The sequence below is a fragment of the Jaculus jaculus genome, chromosome X (assembly GCF_020740685.1).
Source record: "Jaculus jaculus isolate mJacJac1 chromosome X, mJacJac1.mat.Y.cur, whole genome shotgun sequence".
NCBI classification, from domain to species: Eukaryota; Metazoa; Chordata; class Mammalia; order Rodentia; family Dipodidae; genus Jaculus; species Jaculus jaculus.
In genome coordinates, this window is record NC_059125.1 from 3,781,676 (window position 1) to 3,805,182 (window position 23,507).

A 23,507-nucleotide genomic window follows, 5' to 3' on the forward strand; every position below is an offset into this window, starting at 1 on the left:
CTACCAAAACCTTGAAAAAATTAAAACACCTCATGTAAAAACCTATCATACATCAAAATCATCAAAAGTTACAAATGAATTAAATAAAATAATACATTTGATTATACCAGGTACCCCAGCTGGTCTATAAAAGGCATTGTTTTCTTTTTCTGTTTTAACTAACCTGGGCCTTGAGATTGGCTGGCTGACTTATCTGTGTGCAGTGTGAGGTGGTGGCATGGGGCTGGGGAGTAATGGCCTTGAGGGTGAGGGCACTCCTTCCTAGCCAAAAGCCATTTAAAACTATCAGTAGTCCTCTCGTGCCTCATTTTAGCAGAAGTTGCTCATAGGCACTTGAGAGACCCACCACAGTGGCCATCACCAACCCTAAGTCAGCAGGGAACAGCTCCTTCATCCTTAGTTTTCATGAAAAAAACATCAGGCATTGAGTATTCTTTTGTTTCTCTTTATTTTTTTAAATTTAATTTATTAGTTTTCTTTTCAGCAAATACAGGCAGTTTGGTACCATTGTTTAGGCTCATCCATGATCTGTCCCCTCCCATTGGACCCTCCTTCTTGATGTAAATGGGTCGTGCATTGTGGAGTTAGCCCACAGTTATTGGTACGATAAATGTCTCTGCATATCATGACCCAACATGTGACTCTGACATTCTTTCCGCCCCCTCTTCTGCAAAATTTCTCTGAGCCATGTTGGATTCATTTTTGGTCTGCTTCAGTGCTGAGGTGTTGGGGGCCTCTGAGGCTCTGGCTCTCTGATTTGGTAGGAGTTGATTTTTCTCTGTGTTGGTCTCCTTCCCCTTTGTGCTGGTATCCGGTTCATCAGGAAAACATCACCCTTGCTTGTTTCGCCAATTGTCCTTAGTTTCAGTTGGGCCCCTTTTGAGGTATGTTGGGGCAGCTCTCTCCTTAGGATATGCATCTATCTGAAAAAGAGAAGCAGATTCTCCAATGGAGAGTAAGTTAGCACCCGGAAAATTGAGATAACACTTACTTTTTTGATAGAGAGTTTGATAGGTGTAGGCCCTCTTGTAGCCCATGATTAATGGTAGCTTGATATTGGAGAGTGGGCTTATGTTTGGGTATGGTTCTGACTTGTTTCCCAGCTCCAGCTATGGGTCTCATACCACTGAGAGGATCAGTTAGCCAAATCAAGAGCAGTTGGTTCCCCACCATGGCTGTGTGCCACTATTGCACTTGTGTGGGCATCACACCAGGTTATTTGTTGCTAATTAGGTTAGACAAAGAGTTACTTGGGCAGATATTGGTCATTTCCCCCAGTTGCCCATGTAGCACCTTCTGGCACTAGACACGCTGACTGTCTGGGGACTGACTCTCTCCTGGCTTCCAGCCATGCCATTCCATTTCAGGCATTGAGTATTCTTAAATTTACATTCCAGACGTGTGTAAATTAGCAGCAATACTGTTATACAAGATAGGCCTTGAAAATCTCGATAGCTCATTTCCCACTCATGTGATATCCAGTTGAAGGGAATGGAAGTCTGCAGTTATTCATGATCCTAGCTGATAAAGGCTCTGCCTTGAAATGGGGTTTCCAAGGTTGCTCTGGGTTTGAGGACAGAGAAAGAGTGTGTAGGAGCATCACAGTTTTGAAGAAGTAGGTAAATAACTGCTACCATAGCCTGTTAGTCAAAATTTAGTCTTAGGCTGGGGAGATGGCTCAAAGGATAAAGTGCTTGCTGTACAAGAATGAGTATTAGAGTTTGGAACAACAGACCTTACATAAAAACTGGAAGTTGTGACAGACTTCTGTAATTCTAGCAGGCCTATGATGAAATGGGAGACAGAGATAGGAGAATTTCCTGGAAGCTCACAGACCAGCTAGCCTGGCAAGCATAGAGGTGAGCCATGGGAGTTCTTGTCTCAAAGCCAGGAAGAAGGCGAAAACTCACACCCAAAAGCTGTTCTGTGACTTCCACATATGTGTCAACACACACACACACACACACACACACACACACACACACACACAGAGAGAGAGAGAGAGATTGGTCCTGTGACCATGAATATCTCGCTGCCAGGGAGGCCAGGAGCATCCAGGCAAAAAAACAAAAGAAAGCGATTTGGTGAATAGCTAGTTAGTCTCTGCCATGGCACAAGAAGTTAAAAGAATGAGCTCTACTCTTTCTTCTCACCATTTCATTTATCAGAATTATGTGTGACTGATGTTTCCTGTCTTCCAGGAGTACCAGCTGTGATTGTGGCCATCATTCTGACTATATCCCCAGATAATTATGGGCTGGGATCTTATGGGAAATTTTCCAATGGCACACCTGATGACTTGTGAGTACAAAGCCACCCGAGGGGATGAGCGTTAGGGAACTGGAAAGTGAAATTTTCCAAGAAATTGGAGTCTGTTGATCACAGCTCTAGTCTTAATAAAATCTAAATCATACTTAACAAGAGTCTTCACTATCATATATAATGATATTAACTAGCTGGAAATGTCATGTTACTATGTAAGTAATGAATTAGGAAGAAGTATTCTGAAATAAGTTAGGAAGAACTTTATTAAGACTATTTGTGTGAACCACTGATAAAAATAAAATACTAGTGACATTATATAAAGACATGTAGGATAGAATTACTAGCACTTATGCAAGTGAATTCCTGAATGATTTATAAAAATATTTTTTTTTAAATATTCTTAATCATTAGCAAGGAAAATGGCTTAGTGGATAAAATGCTTCCTTTGCAAGCATTAGTACCCTACAGCAAGAAGGGAGGTGGAGACAGGAGAATCTCCTTGAAGCTTGTAGGCTAGCTAGCCTAGTAAATATTGCAGTGAATAATGAGAGATCCTGTGTCAAACAAGGCGGGAAGCGAGAGCCAGCACCAAAGTTGTCCTCTGACCTCTACATGTGCACTATGGCACATGCATTGCCCCACTCATGCACATGAACACACACACATGCATGCACACACGCACGCACACACACACATGCGTGTGCACACATGCACACACACACTATTCCTGATCACCAAGTGTCCTAACTTAAATTCTTAGATTAATGCTTGTGAACAAGAGCAGATTTATCTTTTTCTTTCTTTTGTGCTTATAGAAATGTCTCAGTGAAACATTTTCGATTCAGTTTATCATTTGAAATATTATTTCATTAATATAATAACATATTTCCTCCCTCTTTTCCTCCCCCCAAATCCAGCTGCTGGATCAACAGCAATGCAGTATTCTATATCACAGTTGTGGGATATTTCTGTGTGATTTTTTTACTGAACGTCAGCATGTTCATTGTCGTCCTGGTTCAGCTTTGTCGAATCAAAAAGAAGAAGCAACTGGGAGCCCAGCGAAAAACTAGTATTCAAGACCTCAGGAGTATTGCTGGCCTCACATTTTTATTGGGAATTACTTGGGGCTTTGCCTTTTTTGCCTGGGGACCAGTTAATGTCACCTTCATGTATCTCTTTGCCATCTTTAACACCTTACAAGGTAAGTTTTTCAGCATTAAATATGAACCATTAAAAAAATACCACTCTTAGAAGAGTATCTGTAAAGTGGCTTATTTAGTGGCTTAAGGTATATTCATTTCAGAGCCAATTTATTGCTGAAAATGGGAGTTCTGAGATCCTGAAAAGAAAGACATTTTGCTAATTTTGAGAAATGGTGATTTTTTCTTTTATTCATTCTGATCTTGGAAGAGACCACATTGAGAGGAACTTGCCAGGAACTCTTTCTGAGTGAGCCAATTACTCTGCAGTTGCTTGCTTTCTTCCTTTTTATATTTTTAAACTAACTTATTAAAGCAGAGCCTGCATATAAAAAGGCCCACATACTATAACAAATACCACTATGTGGGCTCTTGAACCCTAGGGCTTAGGTTTGGATATTTGATTTGGAGACATCAAATGGTAAATGGGAAGCCAATAAATAGACCCCAGTGGCAGCAGTCTTACCCAGAGGCTAATCCTTTCATGGTATGTAGCTGCCTCCAACAGGCCAGGGGAAGACTCTGATTTCCTTTGACTTCTGAGCTTCCCATAGGTTAAGGAAGACCAACCACTCTCTAGGGACCCTAGCAGTTGTATTCTTTAGAAAAGCAAATGAGTAATTCTTTTGGAGCAGTGTTAGAAAAGTTTTGTCAGCTGTTAATTTTTAATGGGAGTGCTTGGGCATTAAAAGCCCAGCATGCTAATAGGTTTACATTACAGCAACAATAATGCATTGTCCCTTGGCTTTCTCTTATTGCTCCTCCTTCCCATTGCATTCTCTTCTGCTTTGGCTCCCATATTGCCCTCCTAGAGTCTCATCAGGCAATAGGTTATTTTGCTAGCTTCCAAAGAACTCCCACCCTGATGTGAAATTCGGATACCTAACTTTTTATCGAATTTGAAGGAAAACAGTAAATATCCTTATTGGTTATATTTGGTATATAAACCAATATACCAATCCCTAAATTGGTATACCCAAGTATTTCACTACATAGTATTCAATACAAAACAGAAAAAAGACAATTATGTTAAGGTGTTAAGGCTTTTTTTTTTTTTTTTCCCTCATGGTGTTTTGTTGTGGGGAAAAGGAGAGGGGATGAGACAGGGTCTTCTTGCTATGTAGCTCTGGCTGGTCTGGAATTCAAGCGTATACCAGACTGGCCTCATACTTGTAGTGATCATCCTGTCTGTGCCTCACGAGAGCTGGGATTACAGGCATGCACCATCACACTTGACTTGAAACGTTTTATTTACTAACAGTATTGTAGTAAAAGTAGTTGGTACTTTTAAGAGAAAAAATATATATGCCACATTAAATCACTTTCATCATTAACATGAAAGCTACGCACCTCCTCACATGTAGTTTAGTGTGGACAGTGTACTTGCTTCTTTTTCTTCATTTCCCCAGAATTTCATCTTCTTAGAATATAAGTGACTAGAAAGAACGAACTCCTTCTTCTATAAAAAGGAGCTAAGACTTACTTAGTTCACATTGCTTTTTTGAGCTGATTAAAGGAGACTTATTGTATATGTTCTGACTTGGGCTGTGAATATCCTTACACATCCTTCCCTGATACATATTCTTTCTCCCTTCATGCAACCATGGGTGGCATCAAGGTTGGCATTTGGCCAAAGATATAAAATATCCACCTGTTCATCTTGTGAGTGGGTATATGTACCCTATTAGAAACAAATATGCTCTAAATTCACTATGTAGGCTCAAGGTGGCTTCAAACTCATGGTGATCCTCCTACCTCTGCCTCCCAAGGCCTGGGATTAAAGGCATGTGCTACCACGTCTGGTTTAAAATAAGATTATTTAAAAATAGATAGCTTAGGGGTTGAAAAGAGATCAAAATCCATTCATTCATTCAACAAATATTTACTGGTAAAAGCTTTGCAATCTTGGAAGAGATAGGGCTCTGTAGGGGACTCTGACCTACATATTTGGGGACAGAAGTGGGTAGAAAGTAGGTCCCAGAGCCCCCTCAAATATGTAGCTTACTCTGCTTGCTGGATCATCAGGGGAGAATTTCCTTAAGTCTTGGAGGGAGGCAAGAAAGTGATGGATGAGTAAAGTCACTATAAGACCCAGGCTTGGTGCTAAGAGGGGAAGGCCCAAAAGGCCCAAGCAAGAGACATGGCAGTGGGCAAGAGCACTGTAAGGCGGTGTGAGACTGTGGAGATGATATTTGATTGAACTTGGAACTGGACTATGAATCCAAAGGGTGGAAGAAGTGGGTGCTGAGATCCTAGTAAGGATCCTGGGTAGATAGCTTAGATTACCAAAGACAAGACATGGGAAGAAAGATATGAAACAGGGTGTTAGGGGTTCAGAAAAGTCCTTGAATCCCAAACCCTGGGTTTGTGTTTGCATTTAACCAAAGAAATGGGCAAACCAAACAGAGAAGAATAATTATTAAGTTATTACATTTATTGAGAGAAATACAGAACCAAAGGAAGGAAAGTGAGTACACCCACATGGCTTGAGAGTCCACTTGCTGGTGGTGGGTCTAGAAAAACCATAGAGAGGACAGAAAAGAAAGTGCAAAGAGCTCCTGCCTTGTGGAAAGTAGGAGTTAGGGGGTTCTCTCCTCATCTCTGCCCAGCCTGGCCAAGATGAGAATACTCAGCCAAAGCTGGATGTAGTGAACCAGAGAGATAGCTGATTGGTCTGGGCTAGCTAGCCAAATTCTGGGGGTTGAACTTGACCAACCACAATGTTAGGATTAGATTTAAATCCTAAGAAAGATCTCCCTCCCAGGAAGGGCCAGGTTGTTTGTAGAAAAACAGATCTAGGGAAGAAATGGGGCCCAGTCACCCTAACAAAGCTTCCTGACTCCCTCTTAGATAGTGAATTTAATTTTGGAAATGTAAAATTATCATCCCTTTTGTACTCTTTATAAGATTTTTTTAAGCTTTGAAATTTAGATTTTTTTTATTCAATTTCCCAAATTTTGCTTTGTCCAGAGTTGCTAACGAGTATCTTTTGTGCAAAGTAAATTCATTATATTGAGATCTTATTTGAAATTCATTGTTTTATGGTTTTTCCCCTCCTTTAGGCTTTTTCATATTCATCTTTTACTGTGTAGCAAAAGAGAATGTCAGGAAACAATGGAGGCGGTATCTTTGTTGTGGAAAATTACGTCTGGCTGAAAATTCTGGTAAAGATTCACCTTACTTTTTCTTCTCTTAAATCTCCAGAAAAGAAATGTGTAAATTAAGATAAAACAATTATTGCCAAGGGGCCACTGGATCTGCAAAACAGAGAACAGAACCTGCACAGCAGAAAACATGGATTGTTGAACACTTGGGGAAGGGAGGGGTAACCCTAGTGAATTTTAAAAAATATATATTCTTACCTGGAAATTTAGTGGGCAATAGAATTAGCAGACTGGCTGCTGCTTGAATGAAGCAAAAGTGAAAATTTCAGAGCTTATTCCCTATTGAGCTCATGTTTTTCATCTCCCAAAGTAAGTTTTAATATTTCCTTCTTAACTTTTAAATGCTTGACTCACCCCTTTCTCCACAGGTCCTGGTTGTCAGTGGCTCTGTGAGCAGCTGGCCAGATCGGTATATAAGCTTGGGCTTGTACTTGGGTATTTTGAAGTTATTGTCACATATGCCCTATTGGGTGGTAGAAGAAATAGCTCATTTTTTGAACAAAACAATAAAAATGAAGTCCTGTTTGAAAAATCTAGAGTATTTCTGCATGAGTACTATCTTTGCAGTATCTGAAAAGTACTAGATCTGTGCTCAGAACATGGCAGTGTGTGGTCAGTCATTTCTATGGATTCAAGAGCAATTACTCATCATGACACAGTTGATTTGTGTTCTTGTTAAGATAGTGTAAGCATCTGGATTACTACCTAATTCAATGGATATTAATAGGCATCAAATTAGGCTGGCTTTTCATTTGAAGAAAGTTTAGGTTCCTTTTAACCAATTAGTCATTTGAAGGACAAATGTCTATAGTCTAAGTGAAGATACCTTTTATCCCACCAAATTGTAAAGCTTGTGATCTCTCTATAAGATCTTGAAGTGAGAATTCAGTTGCTAGAACTTGTTACACTGTGATCTGTCTCTTGCATTTGAGCTTCAACATACTGCCCTGTTTTTCTGTAATGCTTATTCTGCTGTAGACTGGAGTAAAACTGCTACTAATGGTTTAAAGAAGCAGACTGTAAACCAAGGAGTATCCAGCTCTTCAAATTCCTTACAGTCAAGCAGTAACTCCACTAACTCCACCACACTACTAGTGAATAATGATTGCTCAGTGCACGCAAGCGGGAATGGTATGTATGTATGTCTCAATACAGTATTTCTCTAGCTAGTGTTTATTTTTTGAAGTAGGTTTATCCTTTAGTGGCATTTTTGCAAAGCAAACTGAGTAATTACATATATGACTAGTGCATCAAAATGGAGTTTCCCTTTTAAGCCAGAACATTTATGAATCCAAATTTATTTATTTCAGAGGAAATACCACAATAACTTTTTTTAAGAACTAGTTTTTCAGAATGGAAATTGATGACAACTTAAAAGTTTTAATGTTCAAATCCTAATTTAAATGTTGCCCAAGGACGTCAGAACTATGCTATTTCTGTAAGAGCAGTATATAAATTACTCAATGAGATGATATTTTTATTACATCTGTAATTGTACATACCTTTAGCACTTTTAAACCTTGCTGGGTTTTTTTTCCTCTTTATGTTTAATTCTTTCCCACAATGTGGCTGTCTTGTGACAGCACCCCAAACCCCGCAAATATATCAGATGCTGGAAGATGAATTATGACCAGTATTGGTGACCATACATGTCACCAATATATGAATAGATTATTGCTGCTGTGCTCCTTTCACTCATCAATTCTGACATTTCTAGCTAAAACTTCATACATTTTCTTTCTATCATAATAATGGGCTGCTCATTACTCATAAAAGCTTATCTTATTTATTTTTGCTGCCTTTTTGCTTCTTAACAACTTAAGTTATGCCAGTATATTTTCTCCTTCCATAAACAATTGGCCTTTATTCATTAGTATAAGGTAGTTCTTTTCATGACTAATTCAAAAAGTTTGTGAGAAGGTTCACATACCCACCAAAGCTTTCCAATCTAGTAAGGATGAGGGCTCCTGTTGCTTTGTCTAAACTGTAAAACTAAAACAGAGGTACCTTGTTAGTGTAGTATGTAGTGTGTCAGTCTCATAAAAATAAACTAGGATGCCTTGAAATTAAGGTTCCTCAATTTCAGACATAGATAGCATTTTGTGCTAAATGAGTATTTTGGGCAGACTTGTAGGACATTGATCCGCATGCTTGGCCTCTACCATGTAGAAGCAGTAGTACTCTGCCCCAAGTTCTGGAAACCAAAAATGTCCCCAAACACTGCCAATTATTCCGGGGGGGGGGGCCGGGGATAAAAGTTACCCTGTTTGAGACCCATTGCTATAAAAAGCAAGAAACTGCTGCCATGTGGCCTTGGACATTTTCTGTCAATACCAGGAGTAAAGCTCTGGGCACTGTCAACTGGCAGTATCAAGTGTGTGTCCATAGAGGAGAGTCAGTAGGGATGGAGGTTGCTTAATAAGTTATAGCAAGATGGCAAGTTAAAAGAACAGAAATTAAAGGAGTGGGCTGAAGCATCTTGAAGCCTTAGACTCACTTGTGTTTGGAGTTCTTGATCCATAACCAGATTTTTCCATATTCTGAAAAGAACTCAGCAATTCACTTTTGCCTGCCTAGTTCTACCAATATGTTGTCACTCTCCAGGGAATCAGATTGGACAGAAGCAACACATTTTGACATAACTGTTTTGCACAGCTGTTTCTTATGCCTGAAAGTAAGGGGGGGGAGTGTATTTTACAGCCACCAGAGTGGCTAAGTGTTTAACAAAGAGTTATATGCCTGTCAGATGAACATCCCTGACTCGTCAGTACTCACACCCAGATGAGGAATGGAAATAGGAATTTCAGAAAAAGAATCTGACAGATGAATGGTTTGTTATACAGGGACAAATTGTTCCTGTACCAAAATGTCCTCAGACCAAAATGCCTAAGTCATAACAGCTGCCTCAGACAGTCAGTCACATGCTCTATTTGAGCTGTGGGAGCTGTACTAACCATATCCACCACCTCATTTGCATGAATATGACATATTTCACTGTTGAGCTGTCTAGGAGCCATGTAATCCCACAAACTCATAGTTTGGAAGAAATATCCTCCCATGTTGACTCTATCACTTTTGAACTTTGGGCAGAGTACATAATTCTAGTCTTAGTTTTATCACCTATTAAATGGAAATAATAATAGTTCCCATCCCTTAGCACCATAAATGAGAGAATATTTATGATATGTTATCATTATTATAATGTTGGCACCAAAGAAACGGACTTATTCAGTTTTATACATGGCCTCCCGATGGTATGATGATCAGAAGGATGTGCCAAATAGCTAAAATGTTTCAGTAGTTGTGTCCTCCTACGATCCAGAGCTTGCTCTGAGTGCTAGATGCCCTGGTCTAAACCATAGCTGCTGCACTGAATAAAAATACCCAGCTACTCTCTGGCTGGACTTGTAGATTGGAATTCATGGCTTCCTCTTGGGAATTTAATCATGTTGATTTAATTAACCAGGGGACTGGTTTAGAAATGGTTAGAAAGAGATGATTCCTTTTATAAACTGTACAACTGTAGTTGGTTGCTCTAGGTACAAAATTTTATTTTTACAGGAATCTTGGGGAATCAAGAACTTTTTGTTGCGAAAGGGCTTTATGCAGTCTAGACAGGCCTTGAACTCACTATGTGGTGGAGAACGAACTTAAAACTCCTGATCCTCCTGCCTCTGTCTCCCCAGTGCTAGGATTACAGGTATATGCCACCATTCCTGGTTTGGAACCAAGAACCTTTAAGAGCGCATATGAGGATCTTGTTAACGTTAAATATTACCATAGGCATGTGACATTATGTTTAATTCAGTATGTTCAATCAGTCAGGAATGAGCCTAACTTTAAAAATATGACCATAGGAGATTCATTTCTTATCAATCTCCAGTTTGTTATGATGATTTTGAGTACCCTTATGGAAGGAGTGAAAAATAAAATGAGTCTGTATCATAAATATTTAAAAGATTCATTTCATGTGTGCCTATTTAAAATCAAAGTGAGGTTGATATTTGTTTTTCAGTGCTTTCTGTGGATATGGCAGTGACACTGGTTTTCCTTACACAGGCAATGCATCCACAGAGAGGAATGGGGTTTCTTTCAGTGTTCAGAATGGAGATGTGTGCCTCCACGACCTCACTGGAAAACAGCATATGTTTAGTGACAAAGAAGATTCCTGCAATGGTAAAAGCCGAATGGCGCTCAGAAGGACTTCAAAGCGGGGAAGCTTACACTTTATTGAGCAAATGTGATTTCTTTTTATCTAAAATCAAAGCATGATGCTTGATGGTGTGAAATGTCCAATTTTACCTTTTACACAATGTGAGATGTATGAAAATCAACTTATTTTATACTCAGCAACCTCTGGAGGAACATAAGCTAATTGAGGGCAATAGTTACTATTGGAAGAAGAAACCAAGATATAATCATGGTCTTTAGACATTTGCAATTTGGTTTCGAATCCTTTATTTAAAAGGATTTGTTTGAAATAACACAGGATACGATTAGTGAAAAAGAAAAATGTAAGTTCATTCCCAGCCACATTTTAAAGAGGCTCAGTTACCCATGATAATGTCCTAGGAAAAACAGTTGGCTTCAGTCTGTTGGTGAATTTAGTTGTTGTGCATGCCTCTGTTGTATATAAGCTAAATTCTAGTGACTTGCGTGTCAAAAATCTTACTTCTACCTTTTTTATATTTATTTTCTACTGTGTAAATTTATTCTTTTGTAGAATCGTGGTTGTGTTTTGTCTAATGTGATAAAGCTGAAGGTCCTTACCCATTCAGTGAATTCTAAAGCTCCTCTTGGAGATTATATGGGATGTGAAATATAGAAGTGTCACTGAAATCAGGAAATATTGGTAAAGCCAGATTGAACAACTATAAGCAGACAGTGCCACAATTAGCTCATAGAGTGCCTTTGAGCAAGTAGAAAAAGGAATCCCCACTGGTCAAATACAGCTTTCAGGGCTCATGATTTGGCAAACAGTGGGAGCCATATTTCAGCCCTAGTCACCCTCTTGGGTGTATCCTTACATATGGTATGACCTGTGAGACCATATATGACATCCAATATCAATATCAATCTCCAGACCTCATCCCTAATGACCGGATTATAGTATCTGTGCTAGAATGTTTAGATTAATATCTTGGTCATGGGAGAGATAAAACTCTAATCTGGACAATATATTAGGAAGGTTGTGAATGTGGAAAATATTATATTAAAGCTATTTCTCAAATCCCCAGAGTTTTTCAGAAGCAGGGCACAGAATAGAATTGCTTTTCAAAAGAACGTGTGTGTGTGTGTGTGTGTGTGTGTGTGTGTGTGTGTGTGTGTATGAAATCAGTTCTTTAGAAGACAACTGCATGGTACATTGTTAATTGTTATGACTGGTACATTCTGGCCCAGCCAGATTTATACTTATTTTTTAAAACATGTCAAGTCTTGAAGAGTGTATGTTGACAAGGGGGAGCAGCTACTGGGAACAGTGAACTATCCTGCAATGCTATTGTTTGTATTTGTACCCAACCCTGATTGTTCCTAGTAATAGAGGATCTATCCTGCTTCCCATCTACACCTGCTTGAGTGGTGCCTCAAGTACATCCTTATTAAGACCATTTCAAAACCCTTTAGTTTTGTCTTTCACTAAGGCTCCCTTGCATATATTTCAAGTGAATGTTGTATCCTAGACTAACCATAGTACTGATATATGTTTCTGTGAGTGCTGATTTGTCTTTGCAATAGTTCTTCACTGAATTATTTATCTGTATTTATATGTTAAAATGGACAAAATGTTAAAAAAATCAATGAAATAAATTTACAGCTAAGTCCTTTAAGTTTGATTAACTTTCAGAGAAAGCATTTGTGTTCTCTTTCCTGTGCAGCATGACATGAAAGCAATAGGGCATGCCTAGTGATCAATACAGTAATATCTTTGGGGAAACAGCAAGCACCTTTGGACTTTGAAATTAGAAAAGTGGTTGTCCTGCTTCATGAGAGCTGTTTCCAAGGCCTCTTTTCTCTTTTTCTATAACTCTTTATAGAGATTATCTTAACGTGTTTTGCCCTTATCCTGTAGGCAATGTTTGAAACCCAGTTCAGATCCATTGTAAATGTCTGCTTCCTTAGCCTCAAAAGGCAGGATTTCCAGAAAGTGAGGGCAGAATTTGAGGGTGTTTAAGTTGCTATTCAGCACATGGAAGCCACAAACTGGGGAAACTGGCTTTACCTAGTCAAGAGCTGTCTAAGCATTCTCTTCCTTCAGGATCTTCTGCTACCACAAAGAGGTCACATTCTAAATTGATTGGGAAGGGAATGAGACACTAGATTCAGAGGAGGGAGTAAATGACAGAAATCAATCTCCCAAAGTGGAGTATGTAACCAAAATACACATAAAAGAAAGCAGTGTCCTTTAGGTCCACCATCCTTATTTTTTTCTGTTTCATGACTTATCCTTAAGCTAAATCCTCTTGGTTTGTTTGAAATTTCAGAGAAATAACAGAGCAAGGCAGAGAGAAAATTTTCCTAAGGAGTCTTCCCTGGTTTTAAAATTGGTCCCACAATATGAGACTGTATTATAAGGGAGACAAAGAAAGGAGGCAGGACATATCAGAGAAGTCGCCAATATCTGAAGTCATGTATGAGGCAGTTCAGTTGGTTGACAGCTAGATCAATGAAGACCAAATTTGCTGAATGACAAATTCACCAAGTATATTTGTTTGGCTTGACTTTGTCTCAATAACAGCACTGAAGGACTGTTTGTTTCTGCCTCAGTCATCACTATGGTTGGAGTTTGAAGGATTGAAAATAGGAAAAGCTGAGTGAGCACAATAAGAACATGATATACAGTCTGAAGAATTCATTTGTAAAATTTTATTTATTTGTTTAATTTATTTGAGAAAGGGAGAGGAAGATAGAAAGAATGGGCATACCAGGACCTCCAGCCACTGCACACGGACTCCAGATGTGCCACCTTGTGCATCTGCCTTTACATGGGTACTGGGGAATCAAATCCAGGTCCTTGGGCTTTACTGGCAAGCACCTTAACCCCTGAGAGATCTCTCCAGGCCTGTAGTATGAAGAATTCTTAGCAATGTATTCATTTTTCTTTTTACCTCATTCTCCAGCTACAACAGCATCAAGAAATTAGAGCAAATAAAAATTAAATACCTATTCTTCAAGAATATATCATCTGTTTTGAGATGGGGTTTCCATATGTAGCCCAGGCTGGTTGGCTTCAGACTCAAGACACTCCCAACAGAGCCTCGAGAGTGCTGATTTGCAAGCAATGTCACTATGCTTGGATCTAGAATATGTGTTTTTGAAATATATAATAAATATGTTCCTTACTGTGAAGAAATCTTATCGTCCCTGATGGGTCCTTTCCTTACCTCTCAATCTCAAATAACTATAGGAAGCTGGAACAGGTACAAATTCAACATTCTTTACAGTGTTGTAATGAAAAACAAAATGCTTCCAGGTCAGCTAAAACTGGATTATCATAGAAATTACAAAATTTGGTAAACCAGTTATTTTTATTAAATTGACTCAGAATTGACCTTTTCCTCAGAGTTAAATATGAAGTGCTTTTCTTTAGTGTCAAAAGACCTAAATTTCCCACCTTAGATGCCGTTATAGTCAGCTCCTCGTTGCTGGGATGAACTTCCAAATGGATGTAGTTTATGGGAGGAAGGGGTTTATTTGAAGTTTACATGTCCAAGGGAAGTTCCATCAATGGTGGAAGAAGCTGGCTCCCATTCATAAATCCAAACAGAGAGACACCACCAAACAGCCAGTAGCACAAACAAGCACAAATGGACAGCAAACAGTAGAGGCCTCACCAGAGCTCTGACTACTCTCTTAAAACTTGGGGCTGGAATTCATATCTTCCCCCAAACACACCTTAAGAATGGACCCCAGGATCCACCCCCAGTAATACCTCTTCCAGCAAGATGGCAGAAAATTCAAGTTATAAGCTTTAATAAAACATCTGAGTCTATTGGGGTACATACATCCAAACTACTACTGACCTCTAAATGGATTAATAAGAAGTATACAATAAGAATAAAATCCATAATGAAAATAAGCAATAATTCTAGCTTTTAGGTACAGAATATATGAAAACTCTAGTGAAGAGTACATATTAAGAGATTTTAATATGATAATGTTTATTTTTATTTACCCCCACACCCTAGAAAATTCTTCATGGTGGTACATCATGCATTGCTTCCTAACTCAACAGAATTATTAAAATAAACAAAAAAATTGTGAGCTGGATGTGGTGGTGCATGCTTATAAACTCAACACTTGGGAGGCTGAGGCAGGAGGATTGCCATGAGCTTGGGGCCAACCTGGGATACATAGCAAGACCCAGTGTCAAAGAAAAAAAACGAGCCAATGAGGGGTTAAGTGTTTGAGTTAAGGACAATCATAGGGGGAGCCATATAAGCAGACTCATTTTTCACACTTAAAAAATATTTTATTTTATTTATTTGACCGAGATGGAGGGAGAGAGAGAGCATGACAGGGCCTCTAGCCAAGGCAAATGAATTCCAAATGTGTGTGCCCCCTTGTGCATCTGGCTAACGTGGGTCCTGGGAAATTGAACCTGGGTCCTTTGGCTTTTCAGGCAAACACCTTAACCACTAAGCCATCCCTCCAGCCCACACTTTTTGTTTTTTTCGAGGTAGAGTTTCACTCTAGCTCAGGCTAACCTGGAATTTAGTTTGTAGTCTCAGGGTGGCCTCAAACTTTCAGTGACCCTGCTACCTTTGCCTCTCGAGTGCTGGAATTAAAGGCATGCGGCACCATGCCCAGCTCCATTTTAACACTGTTTTTTTCATTTTCACACGTAATCAACATTGAGTTCTAACTACACATTGAACACCGTGCCAGACATGATAGGAGATATCAGATTGTTTCAATGAGTAATTCATAATCCAGTTCAGAAAACATGCCTCACCCAGAGCTGAAATCATAAGTACTAGTCAATATATTGTTGCCAAATGGTGATGAAAATAGCTATGATTAAACGCTTTCTTAAAAGCCAGGCACATGTGCATGTGCAGCTAAATGCTCTTAATTTTGTCACCCTATGAAGTATGTACTATTATTATCTTATCACCATCCTATAGATATAAACACTGAAATTCAAGCAACTGAAACAACATGTACCTACATATAGCAGAAGGGGAATTCAGTGCAATTTGAACCGACACTGAGTGCTAATCTTACTTTAAACAATTGACGTCGGGGCTGGAGAGATGTCTTAGCAGTTAAAGTGCTTGCCTGAGAATCTAAGGGCCTGGGTTTGAGTCCCTGGTACCCATGTAAGCCAGTTGCACAAAGTGGGACATTCGTTTAGAGTTTGTTTGCAGTGGCTGTAGGCTCTAGCGTGCCAGTTCTATCTGCCTCTCCCTCTGTCAAATAAGTAAATAAATAAAATGTTTTTTAAAATTACTATAGGAATCCAGAAAATGGGGGGGGGGGGCGGTGCTAATAGGAGCTGAACTGGCCCTTGAGCCAAAGATAGCGTTCAGTCAGTGACCTGGAAAACTAGCAAAGGGTTTGACAATCACATTAGTCTAGCTGTCTAGTTGAACGTGTTTATATGGTAGATTTTAGTGGACAATGAATACTAAATGAAGGCTGTGGACTGTAGGTAATTAGTGGCTGTAAGAACTAATGAACACCAAGTTTCAAGTTACAGTCCAGCAGATGAACTGTGAACGTGGCCCAGGCAAGGCAAGGACCGAAGGCAATTGGAGTGTGTTGCTGGACGATCCAGTTCTAGCCTCCCCTTGGCTCACAGCACAGTCCCCCACCACAAAGGAGTCAGCTCTGGGGGGGAGGCACGTAACAGGGGCGGAGCTAAGATCGCGGTCCGCGGAAGTTCGCTCTGGCCCACGCGCCACTCTCCTGCCTGAGGTGCAGTGGATGGCCCGCCCGGGAGACTTTACTGCGGCTCCGGGAAGCCGACTCATCCCCTGCCTGGAGCAGGGTTATCCAGGTTGCCCATGTGCTGCCCCATTTTCCTTCCTCCTCAGGCCAAGACCCTGAGGGTTCAGCTCCGGTTAGGACGGGACCGTGGGCTCGCCTGGAGGCAGAGCGTGCGACCCCCTTAGCCGTGCCATCAGGACCCGGGTCCGGCTTCCGCTCCGCAGCAGGAGCAGGTCTGAGGGGAGGGCGGAGGACCCGGGTGGCAACGGCTGAAAGCCCCCATACCTCCCCTTCCGCTGGGGTTGGGGCAGGAAAAGACCCGAGGAGGTAATTTGGTTCCCACTCAGAGCCGGCTCCGGCGGACCGTACCATTTTTCTGTCCCCCCCACCCCGCGCTACGACTTGGAGGGTTCCGCGCTGGGGGCAGGGGCGTGGCCTAGTCCGCCAGTGCGGGCTCCCTGGCAACCGGGCCCCCAGAGCTTCTTGCTCCAGCCCCGGAACACCTCATAAACAAAGGGGATGGGCAGGGCCCTTTTCTGACGCCAGGTACTGAACTCCTGGCTAGTCCAGCCCGGCGGCCGGAGACATCGGACCGTCGGGGGTGTTGCGAGGCCTGGTCAGGGCGGGTTCCAGCATAGCGCCAGCCCCAGTCTCCTCCCCTGCCCCGCCCAGCCCACCCATTTGAAACTCTGGTTGGCTTGCTTTACAGTCATACTTTGGTTCTATCATTTTGAAAAGTCCCGATCTCTTCCCTCCAGCCCCATCCGGAAAACTGACTGTAACTGAGGGAGACGCAGTCGGACAGACACGGCCGGCGACGTGGGCGAGATGCGAAGCAGGAGCAATTCTGGGGTCCGCCTGGACGGGTACGCGAGGCTGGTGCAGCAGACCATCCTGTGTTACCAGGTAAAGAGACGACCCCCCAAGAGGACACCCTGAACTGCCTTCGCATATTATTCATTCTCCCCCAGGCCTCTGTCCACTCCTGTGACACGAGAGCTTGCAGTTGCTTAATATAATAGGCTTCCTACTTGAATCCATGACTACCCACGCCTCTACTGCCATCCCATTCTCTTTACCCAGAATCAGGGCATGCAACAAGTGTTTGCTACTCTTCCAGGAAGAATGAGTCCCCTTGGTGCCCTTATGCCTTCTTGTGTACTGACTCTTCTCTTGGATGAAAGAGGAGAGGTGTGTACGCTGGACGACATGCCCTGAATGAGGAAGGTGAACTCTGAACTGTGGGGACAGTAGACAGGAGTGATGACACTCTGGAGAGTGGGTGTCTACTACTGTGTTACTGTCCCTCCCATGAGTTACCTTGTTGAGACTCACCTTAGAGCCTATGCTGATTGGTACTTTCTGCTAGCAAAATTGCTGGTGTTAGAGCGCTTGGCTAGTGACAAGACCCTCTTTTGATTTAGAGAAAGAAGGGAGGTAAGGGAGAGAGTGTGCTATGAAGCTGCCCATATGCTCTGAAGTATCTGAGGTATGAATATGTCTGCTATGCTTTGTACTGGGCTAAAGTTGTATGTGTGTCCCTAATGTAAGACCACTGAACTATTTTTATTGCTAGTGAAGGTATCAGTTATATTGCATACCCTCAGTCAACAGCAGCTATTTTTAGGACTTTCAGAGTCAAAAAAGAAAGTAGCATTTGGTGGTTAGAGATTTGGCCTACAAGTTGGGGAGGCATGGTCATTCTCAAACACTGAACATTTTCCTTCTTGTAAAATTTCTCAGCCTTGGTCCCTCGTTAATGATATTTTTTTGTATGTCTTTTGTATGCAAGGTACTGCTCTGATTACAAAATTGAATAAATAGTACTTCTGGGGGTATGGCTTAATGCTAGAGCAGTTCAACTGGCATTCTCAATACCCTGGGTTGAATCCCCAGCACTACAAACAACAAATGGTTACAGTGTATATCATGCAGTGATGCTTATGAATAGGGTAATGGTCTAGAGTTCTATATGAAATTCTTTGGGCCAGATGTATAAGTCAGAAATATCTGGATTTAAATATATATATGGAGGGGAGGGAGAGAGAGAGAGAGAGAGTGTGTGTGTGTGTGTGTGAGTGTGTGTGTGTGTCTAATACCTGCAGCAGTTTGGGCACTATCCCTTAATCACAGCCATTATTAGTGCATCAGAATATGACTCTTTACATACCTCACAAGGAGTGGGGAAAAGACCTTCATACTCAATCAGATCATCTTTTGCCACCAAGCAAGCTTGCTGCAAACTTAGGAAAACACTTTAAATTTCCAGAGTTTATTGGCTTTTGCAATTCCACTTGAAAGATCATGGTCTTTATTTGGGGAGCTCTAGAGAATGAGCCCCCCAGCTCGATTTGGTGATGTAGAAATGGCATTCACGTTGAGAAATGAAAGAGCAAGCAGAGAAAGCGAGGTTACTTTTTTCTATTCTCAGCATATAACTATAAAGTGTATTAAAATCCCAGTGGAAAGTCTTTCCCTTCGTGGCTATGATAGAAGGGGCTGTAAGGAGAATGGAGTAAGGTCGATTCTTTGTGTCCGACCTGTATTTGCATCTTCAGCTCTGCTGTGAACAATATATATGACCTTTGGTCATCCTTTCTGAGCCCACCTTTCATCTGTAAAATGGCAATGATTTTTCCTGCTTCCTCTGAATTATTGTAAAGGAAAAAAAATGACTGCTTAGCACACTGTCTGGCTCTTTGTGGGCAATCAGTAAATAGTGCATGCTCTTGATATATATGTTCCACATGTCAGTACTCAGTGCTCTTCACATGACCATTCTGGCCCAAGATGCTCCTTTTCCTGAAAGATATAATACAGCCTATGAATTGTTTTCTGGTCTTTGAACATTTATTTTATTTATTTTAAATATAATTTATTAATTATGGGTCCCATTGATGCAATGAAATCCTAAGTACAGAAACCTCATTGTTTCCTTCTTACACATCAAACATGTCCCAGACACATTAAAGGTACCCTTCAATCCTTGTTGGAATACCTCTTAGCGATTCTGAGCCACACTAATGGCCCAGCTATGGGTCCAGACTTGCCTTTCCTCAGGAGCAAAAGAACTGTCTTTTTGATAAAGCAAATCTGCATAGTTGGACTTTCCTCCCAAACATTTTAATGATTAAAAACAGTTGTTTGAGCCTTTAATTATGTTTATTTTGGGGGTAGTTGGTGAGATGCCCTCACGTTTGCCCTCTGTTCCTCTGGCTAACGACACTCCAGGCACTATTCTGCTGGGAAATCCTGTGAGTCCACAAGTGCAGAATTACTAAACCTTCCTGTCTCTTGCTACCCTGTACCCATCCTACTCCAACAAACTATTCAGTTTTAGGGGCCAACCTATTTAGAGTCTTGTCATCTTTGAGTAGTATTAGGCTGTTATATATATTTTGTCACAATAAGCAAATGAATGAACTGGGTTTCTAAAGTTTATGCTGTGTTTTCTCATCTTCTGTTGATATGTACATATGTTTATTGAGGCATTTTTCAATGTCATGTAGTATAAGCTCTGAACACTGTTTTTGATTTGCTTTTTAAATTGAGATAAATTTATATTCATTTCACCAGTTAGAAATCTTTTTGTCATAATGTAAGATGATCATTTTTCTTCCTTTAGAGTTGATATTTTATTCATATCAGCTAGCATGTCAACTAATTTCTTTTCTGTGTCTGTGAAAGAGAACTTTTTAAATTTTTTTTTTTTTGTTTTTATCTTATTTATTTGAGAATGACAGACAGAGAGACAAAGAGGCAGATAGAGAGAAGGGAGGAAGAGAGAATGGGCATGCCAGGGCCTCCAGCCACTGCAAACGAACTCCAGACGTGTGCACCCCCTAGTGCATCTGGCTTACGTGGGTCCTGGGGAAGCAAGCCTCAAACCGGGGTCCCTAGGCTTCACAGGCAAGTGCTTAACAACTAAGCCATTTCTCCAGTGCAAGAGAACTTTTTTCATTTGTCATTTGCCAAATATACTTGTTGCTAAGTATTATTTGAACCTTTAAGGCAAAGATAGAGAGAGCTATGTCAGGCTGGAAAGATGGCTTAGCGGTTAAGGTGCTGGCCTGCAAAGCCTAAGAATCCATGTTCAATCTCTTTCCAGATCCCATGTAAGCCAGACTCACAAAGGTGAAGCAAGTACAAGCACAAGGTTATACATGCCCACTATGTGGTGCAAGCATCTAGAGTTCGATTTTAGTGACTGAGACCCTGATGTGCCAATTCTCTCTCAAAAAAGAAAGAGCTATGTCTATAAACTGGTCATTTTGAAGTTTGTGAACAAAGTCTAGGGAATAATTCTAAAAATTGATTGACTTTAAAAAAAGAAACAAAATTCTAGATTTATTTTAGGCCAAATAAAAAAAAATTCTAGTTTTGTTTATATTTTCAGTAATGGCTCCATTTGAAGGCTCATTAATAAAAGTGTTAAGTATGAAGTAATGTTAAGAGAATACAAACTAGAAAAATGATGACTGAAGCAGTATTTGCCATAGTACAAATTATTGGATATAACAAATTAGACAAGAGACTAGGGTAGTGACAACATGTTGCTATTTATGACAGTAGAATTTGAAATGAAAAGAATGGCATAAATAAAAAATGTAATATGGGGGCTGGAGAGATGGCTTAGAGGTTAAGTGCTTGCCTGTGAAGCCTAAGGACCCCGGTTTGAGGCTTGTTTCCCCAGGACCCACGTTAGCCAGATGCACAAGGGGGCGCACGCATCTGGAGTTCGTTTGCAGTGGCTGGAAGCCCTGGTGTGCTCATTCCCTCTCTATCTGTCTCTTTCTCTCCCTCTCTCTCTGTCACTTTCAAATAAATAAATAAAAAACGAACAAAAAATATTTTAAAAAATGTAATATGGAACAAAAAGCAACAGTAATAAAGAATAATTTGGTTAAAACAATATACATATTGCAAAATGTAACAAGATTTACTAAAGACTGGAGTTAAAGCATTTTAAGCTTTATCACCTAAGGAAGGAGGGAAAGGCATTGTTACATCTTTTAAGTCAAGAATTCACATTTAAGAATTACATAAGATAATATAAGTGGGGGCTGGAGAGATGGCTCAGCTGTTAACAGTGCTTGCTTGCAATGCCTGATAGCCCAGATTTGATTCCCTAATACCCACATAAAGCTAGGTGCATAAAGTGGTGCATGCATCTGGAGTTCATTTGTAGTAGCAGGAGGCCCTGGAGTACCCATTCTATTTCTCTCTTTCTAATAAATAAGCAAATAAAATTTTAATAATATAAATGGAATATGTAACTTATAAAACTATAGAGGCATAAAGTAACCCTTATTAGTCCAAGAAAAGGAGTACATGGGAGGTTGGGAAATAAGAGCATAATAAATGTAAAGAACAATACAAGTTGCAAATAAGTCTGACTATATTAATAAACGCAGTAAAAAACCATCCAGATAGTAGAAATTATTTTTTTAATTTAATTTATTAGTTTTCTTTTCAGTAAATACAAGCAGTTTGGTACCATTATTTAGGCTCATCTGTGATCTACCTCCTCCCATTAGACCCTCCTTGTTAATGAAAATGGGTCGTGCATTGTGGAGTTAGCCCCCAGTTATTGGTATGATAAATGTCTCTGCAAATCATGACCCAACATGTTACTCTGACATTCTTTCCACCCCCTCTTCCGCAAAATTTCCCTGAGCCATGTTGGGTTCATTTTTGGTCTGCTTCAGTGCTGAGGTGTTGGGGGCCTCTGAGGCTCTGGCTCTCTGATTTGGTAGGAGTTGATTTTTTTAAGTGTTTTTAAATCTATATACAGTTTATCAGAGGCAAAGTCTCAAATAGAATACTGATAAGTTGAAATTAATGTAAAGAGACAAGCTTTATCAAGCAAGTACTGACCAAAAATAAGTTGGTATTATTATATTACTATCAAAGTAGACTTTAAATTATTTATTTATTTATTTTTAAAGAGAGAGAAATAGAACTGGCACACCAGGGCCTCAACCACTATAGTGCAACGCCAGATGCTTGTGCCACCTAGCATGCATGTGTGACTTTACGCTTGCCTCACTTTTATGCATCTGGATTCCGTGGGATCTGGAGAGAGATCCAACATGGGTCCTTAGGCTTTGCAGACAAGTGCCTTAGCTGCTAAGCCATCTCTCCAGCCCTTTAAGATGTTTTGAAATCGGTTATTATGGCTGAGGAGATGGCTCAGTGTATAAAGCACTTGCTACGCAAGCATAAGTACCTAAGTTCTGATTCTCATTACTCATGTAAAGGCTGGACACTGTGGTGGGTGGCTGTAATCCCAGTGTTACTGTGATGTGAAGGGATGCAGAGACAGAGTCATTCCCCGGGAAACTCATGGGTCAGCTAGCCTGGTGAGCACATCAGTGAACAAGAGACCCTGTTTTCTCATTTGCCACCTAAAATGAAGAGAATTGTGTAGTGAATGAGATGATCAAAGCATCATTTTGCATCCTGATCTACCATTCCCTGCTCCCACTCTTGACCTCTCCTCTCAGAGAAGTCAGTGATTTTCCAACAGGCATCAGATTCCACTGCTGTTTGCTTACAGCCTTCTACTGACCATCATTGCACCAAGAATACAACCACAGGTTCTCCCTGTTGCTTACCAGGCCTTGCAGCCTTATTTACCAGCTACCCTTTGTGCCACTATCTTCTTGTTCATTACCCGTGGTATACTGGTAAGTGCTTAACAACAACAGGCTCCATTGGTTTGCACACTTTGCTTCTCTGTCAAGAGTTTGGGCATGGTAGCACATTTGAGTAGGGCTAGGGAGATGATTAGGCTCAGTCAGTAAAGTGCTTTCCATGCAAGCATGAAGAACTTAACTCAGATCCCCAGAACTCACGTAAATGCCAGATTGTGCAGGGCGTGCCTGCAGTCCCAGCACTCTGGAGGCAGAGAAAGGTGATCATGGTGCAAGCTGACTAGATAGTGAGC

At 40.6% G+C, this 23,507-nt stretch overlaps 2 protein-coding genes across 14 annotated transcripts in view; both read left to right on the forward strand.

The window, feature by feature from the left end:
• The window catches only part of Adgrg2 (adhesion G protein-coupled receptor G2), a 130,063-nt gene extending 118,128 nt beyond the window's left edge, over positions 1-11,935 (forward strand). For 9 of the 10 annotated variants that reach the window (XM_045140010.1, XM_045140012.1, XM_045140014.1 and 6 more), the window contains 5 exons: positions 2,202-2,301; positions 3,183-3,466; positions 6,527-6,628; positions 7,607-7,759; positions 10,688-11,935. In XM_045140010.1, the coding sequence (XP_044995945.1) occupies positions 2,202-2,301; positions 3,183-3,466; positions 6,527-6,628; positions 7,607-7,759; positions 10,688-10,872 (824 nt within the window). In that variant the 3' untranslated portion in view covers positions 10,873-11,935. The remainder of the gene's footprint in view (positions 1-2,201; positions 2,302-3,182; positions 3,467-6,526; positions 6,629-7,606; positions 7,760-10,687) is intronic. The other variant, XM_045140019.1, reaches the window with a different exon arrangement.
• A 4,566-nt stretch (positions 11,936-16,501) lies between these two features.
• Positions 16,502-23,507, forward strand: part of Phka2 (phosphorylase kinase regulatory subunit alpha 2) — a 79,613-nt gene continuing 72,607 nt past the window's right edge. Inside the window, exons 1-2 of one of the 4 annotated variants that reach the window (XM_045140195.1) lie at positions 16,502-16,885; positions 17,317-17,464. In XM_045140195.1, the coding sequence (XP_044996130.1) occupies positions 17,387-17,464 (78 nt within the window). In that variant the 5' untranslated portion in view covers positions 16,502-16,885; positions 17,317-17,386. Of the gene's footprint in view, positions 16,886-16,986; positions 17,105-17,316; positions 17,465-23,507 lie in introns of those variants that run through there. The other 3 variants (XM_045140192.1, XM_045140194.1, XM_045140193.1) reach the window with 3 other exon arrangements.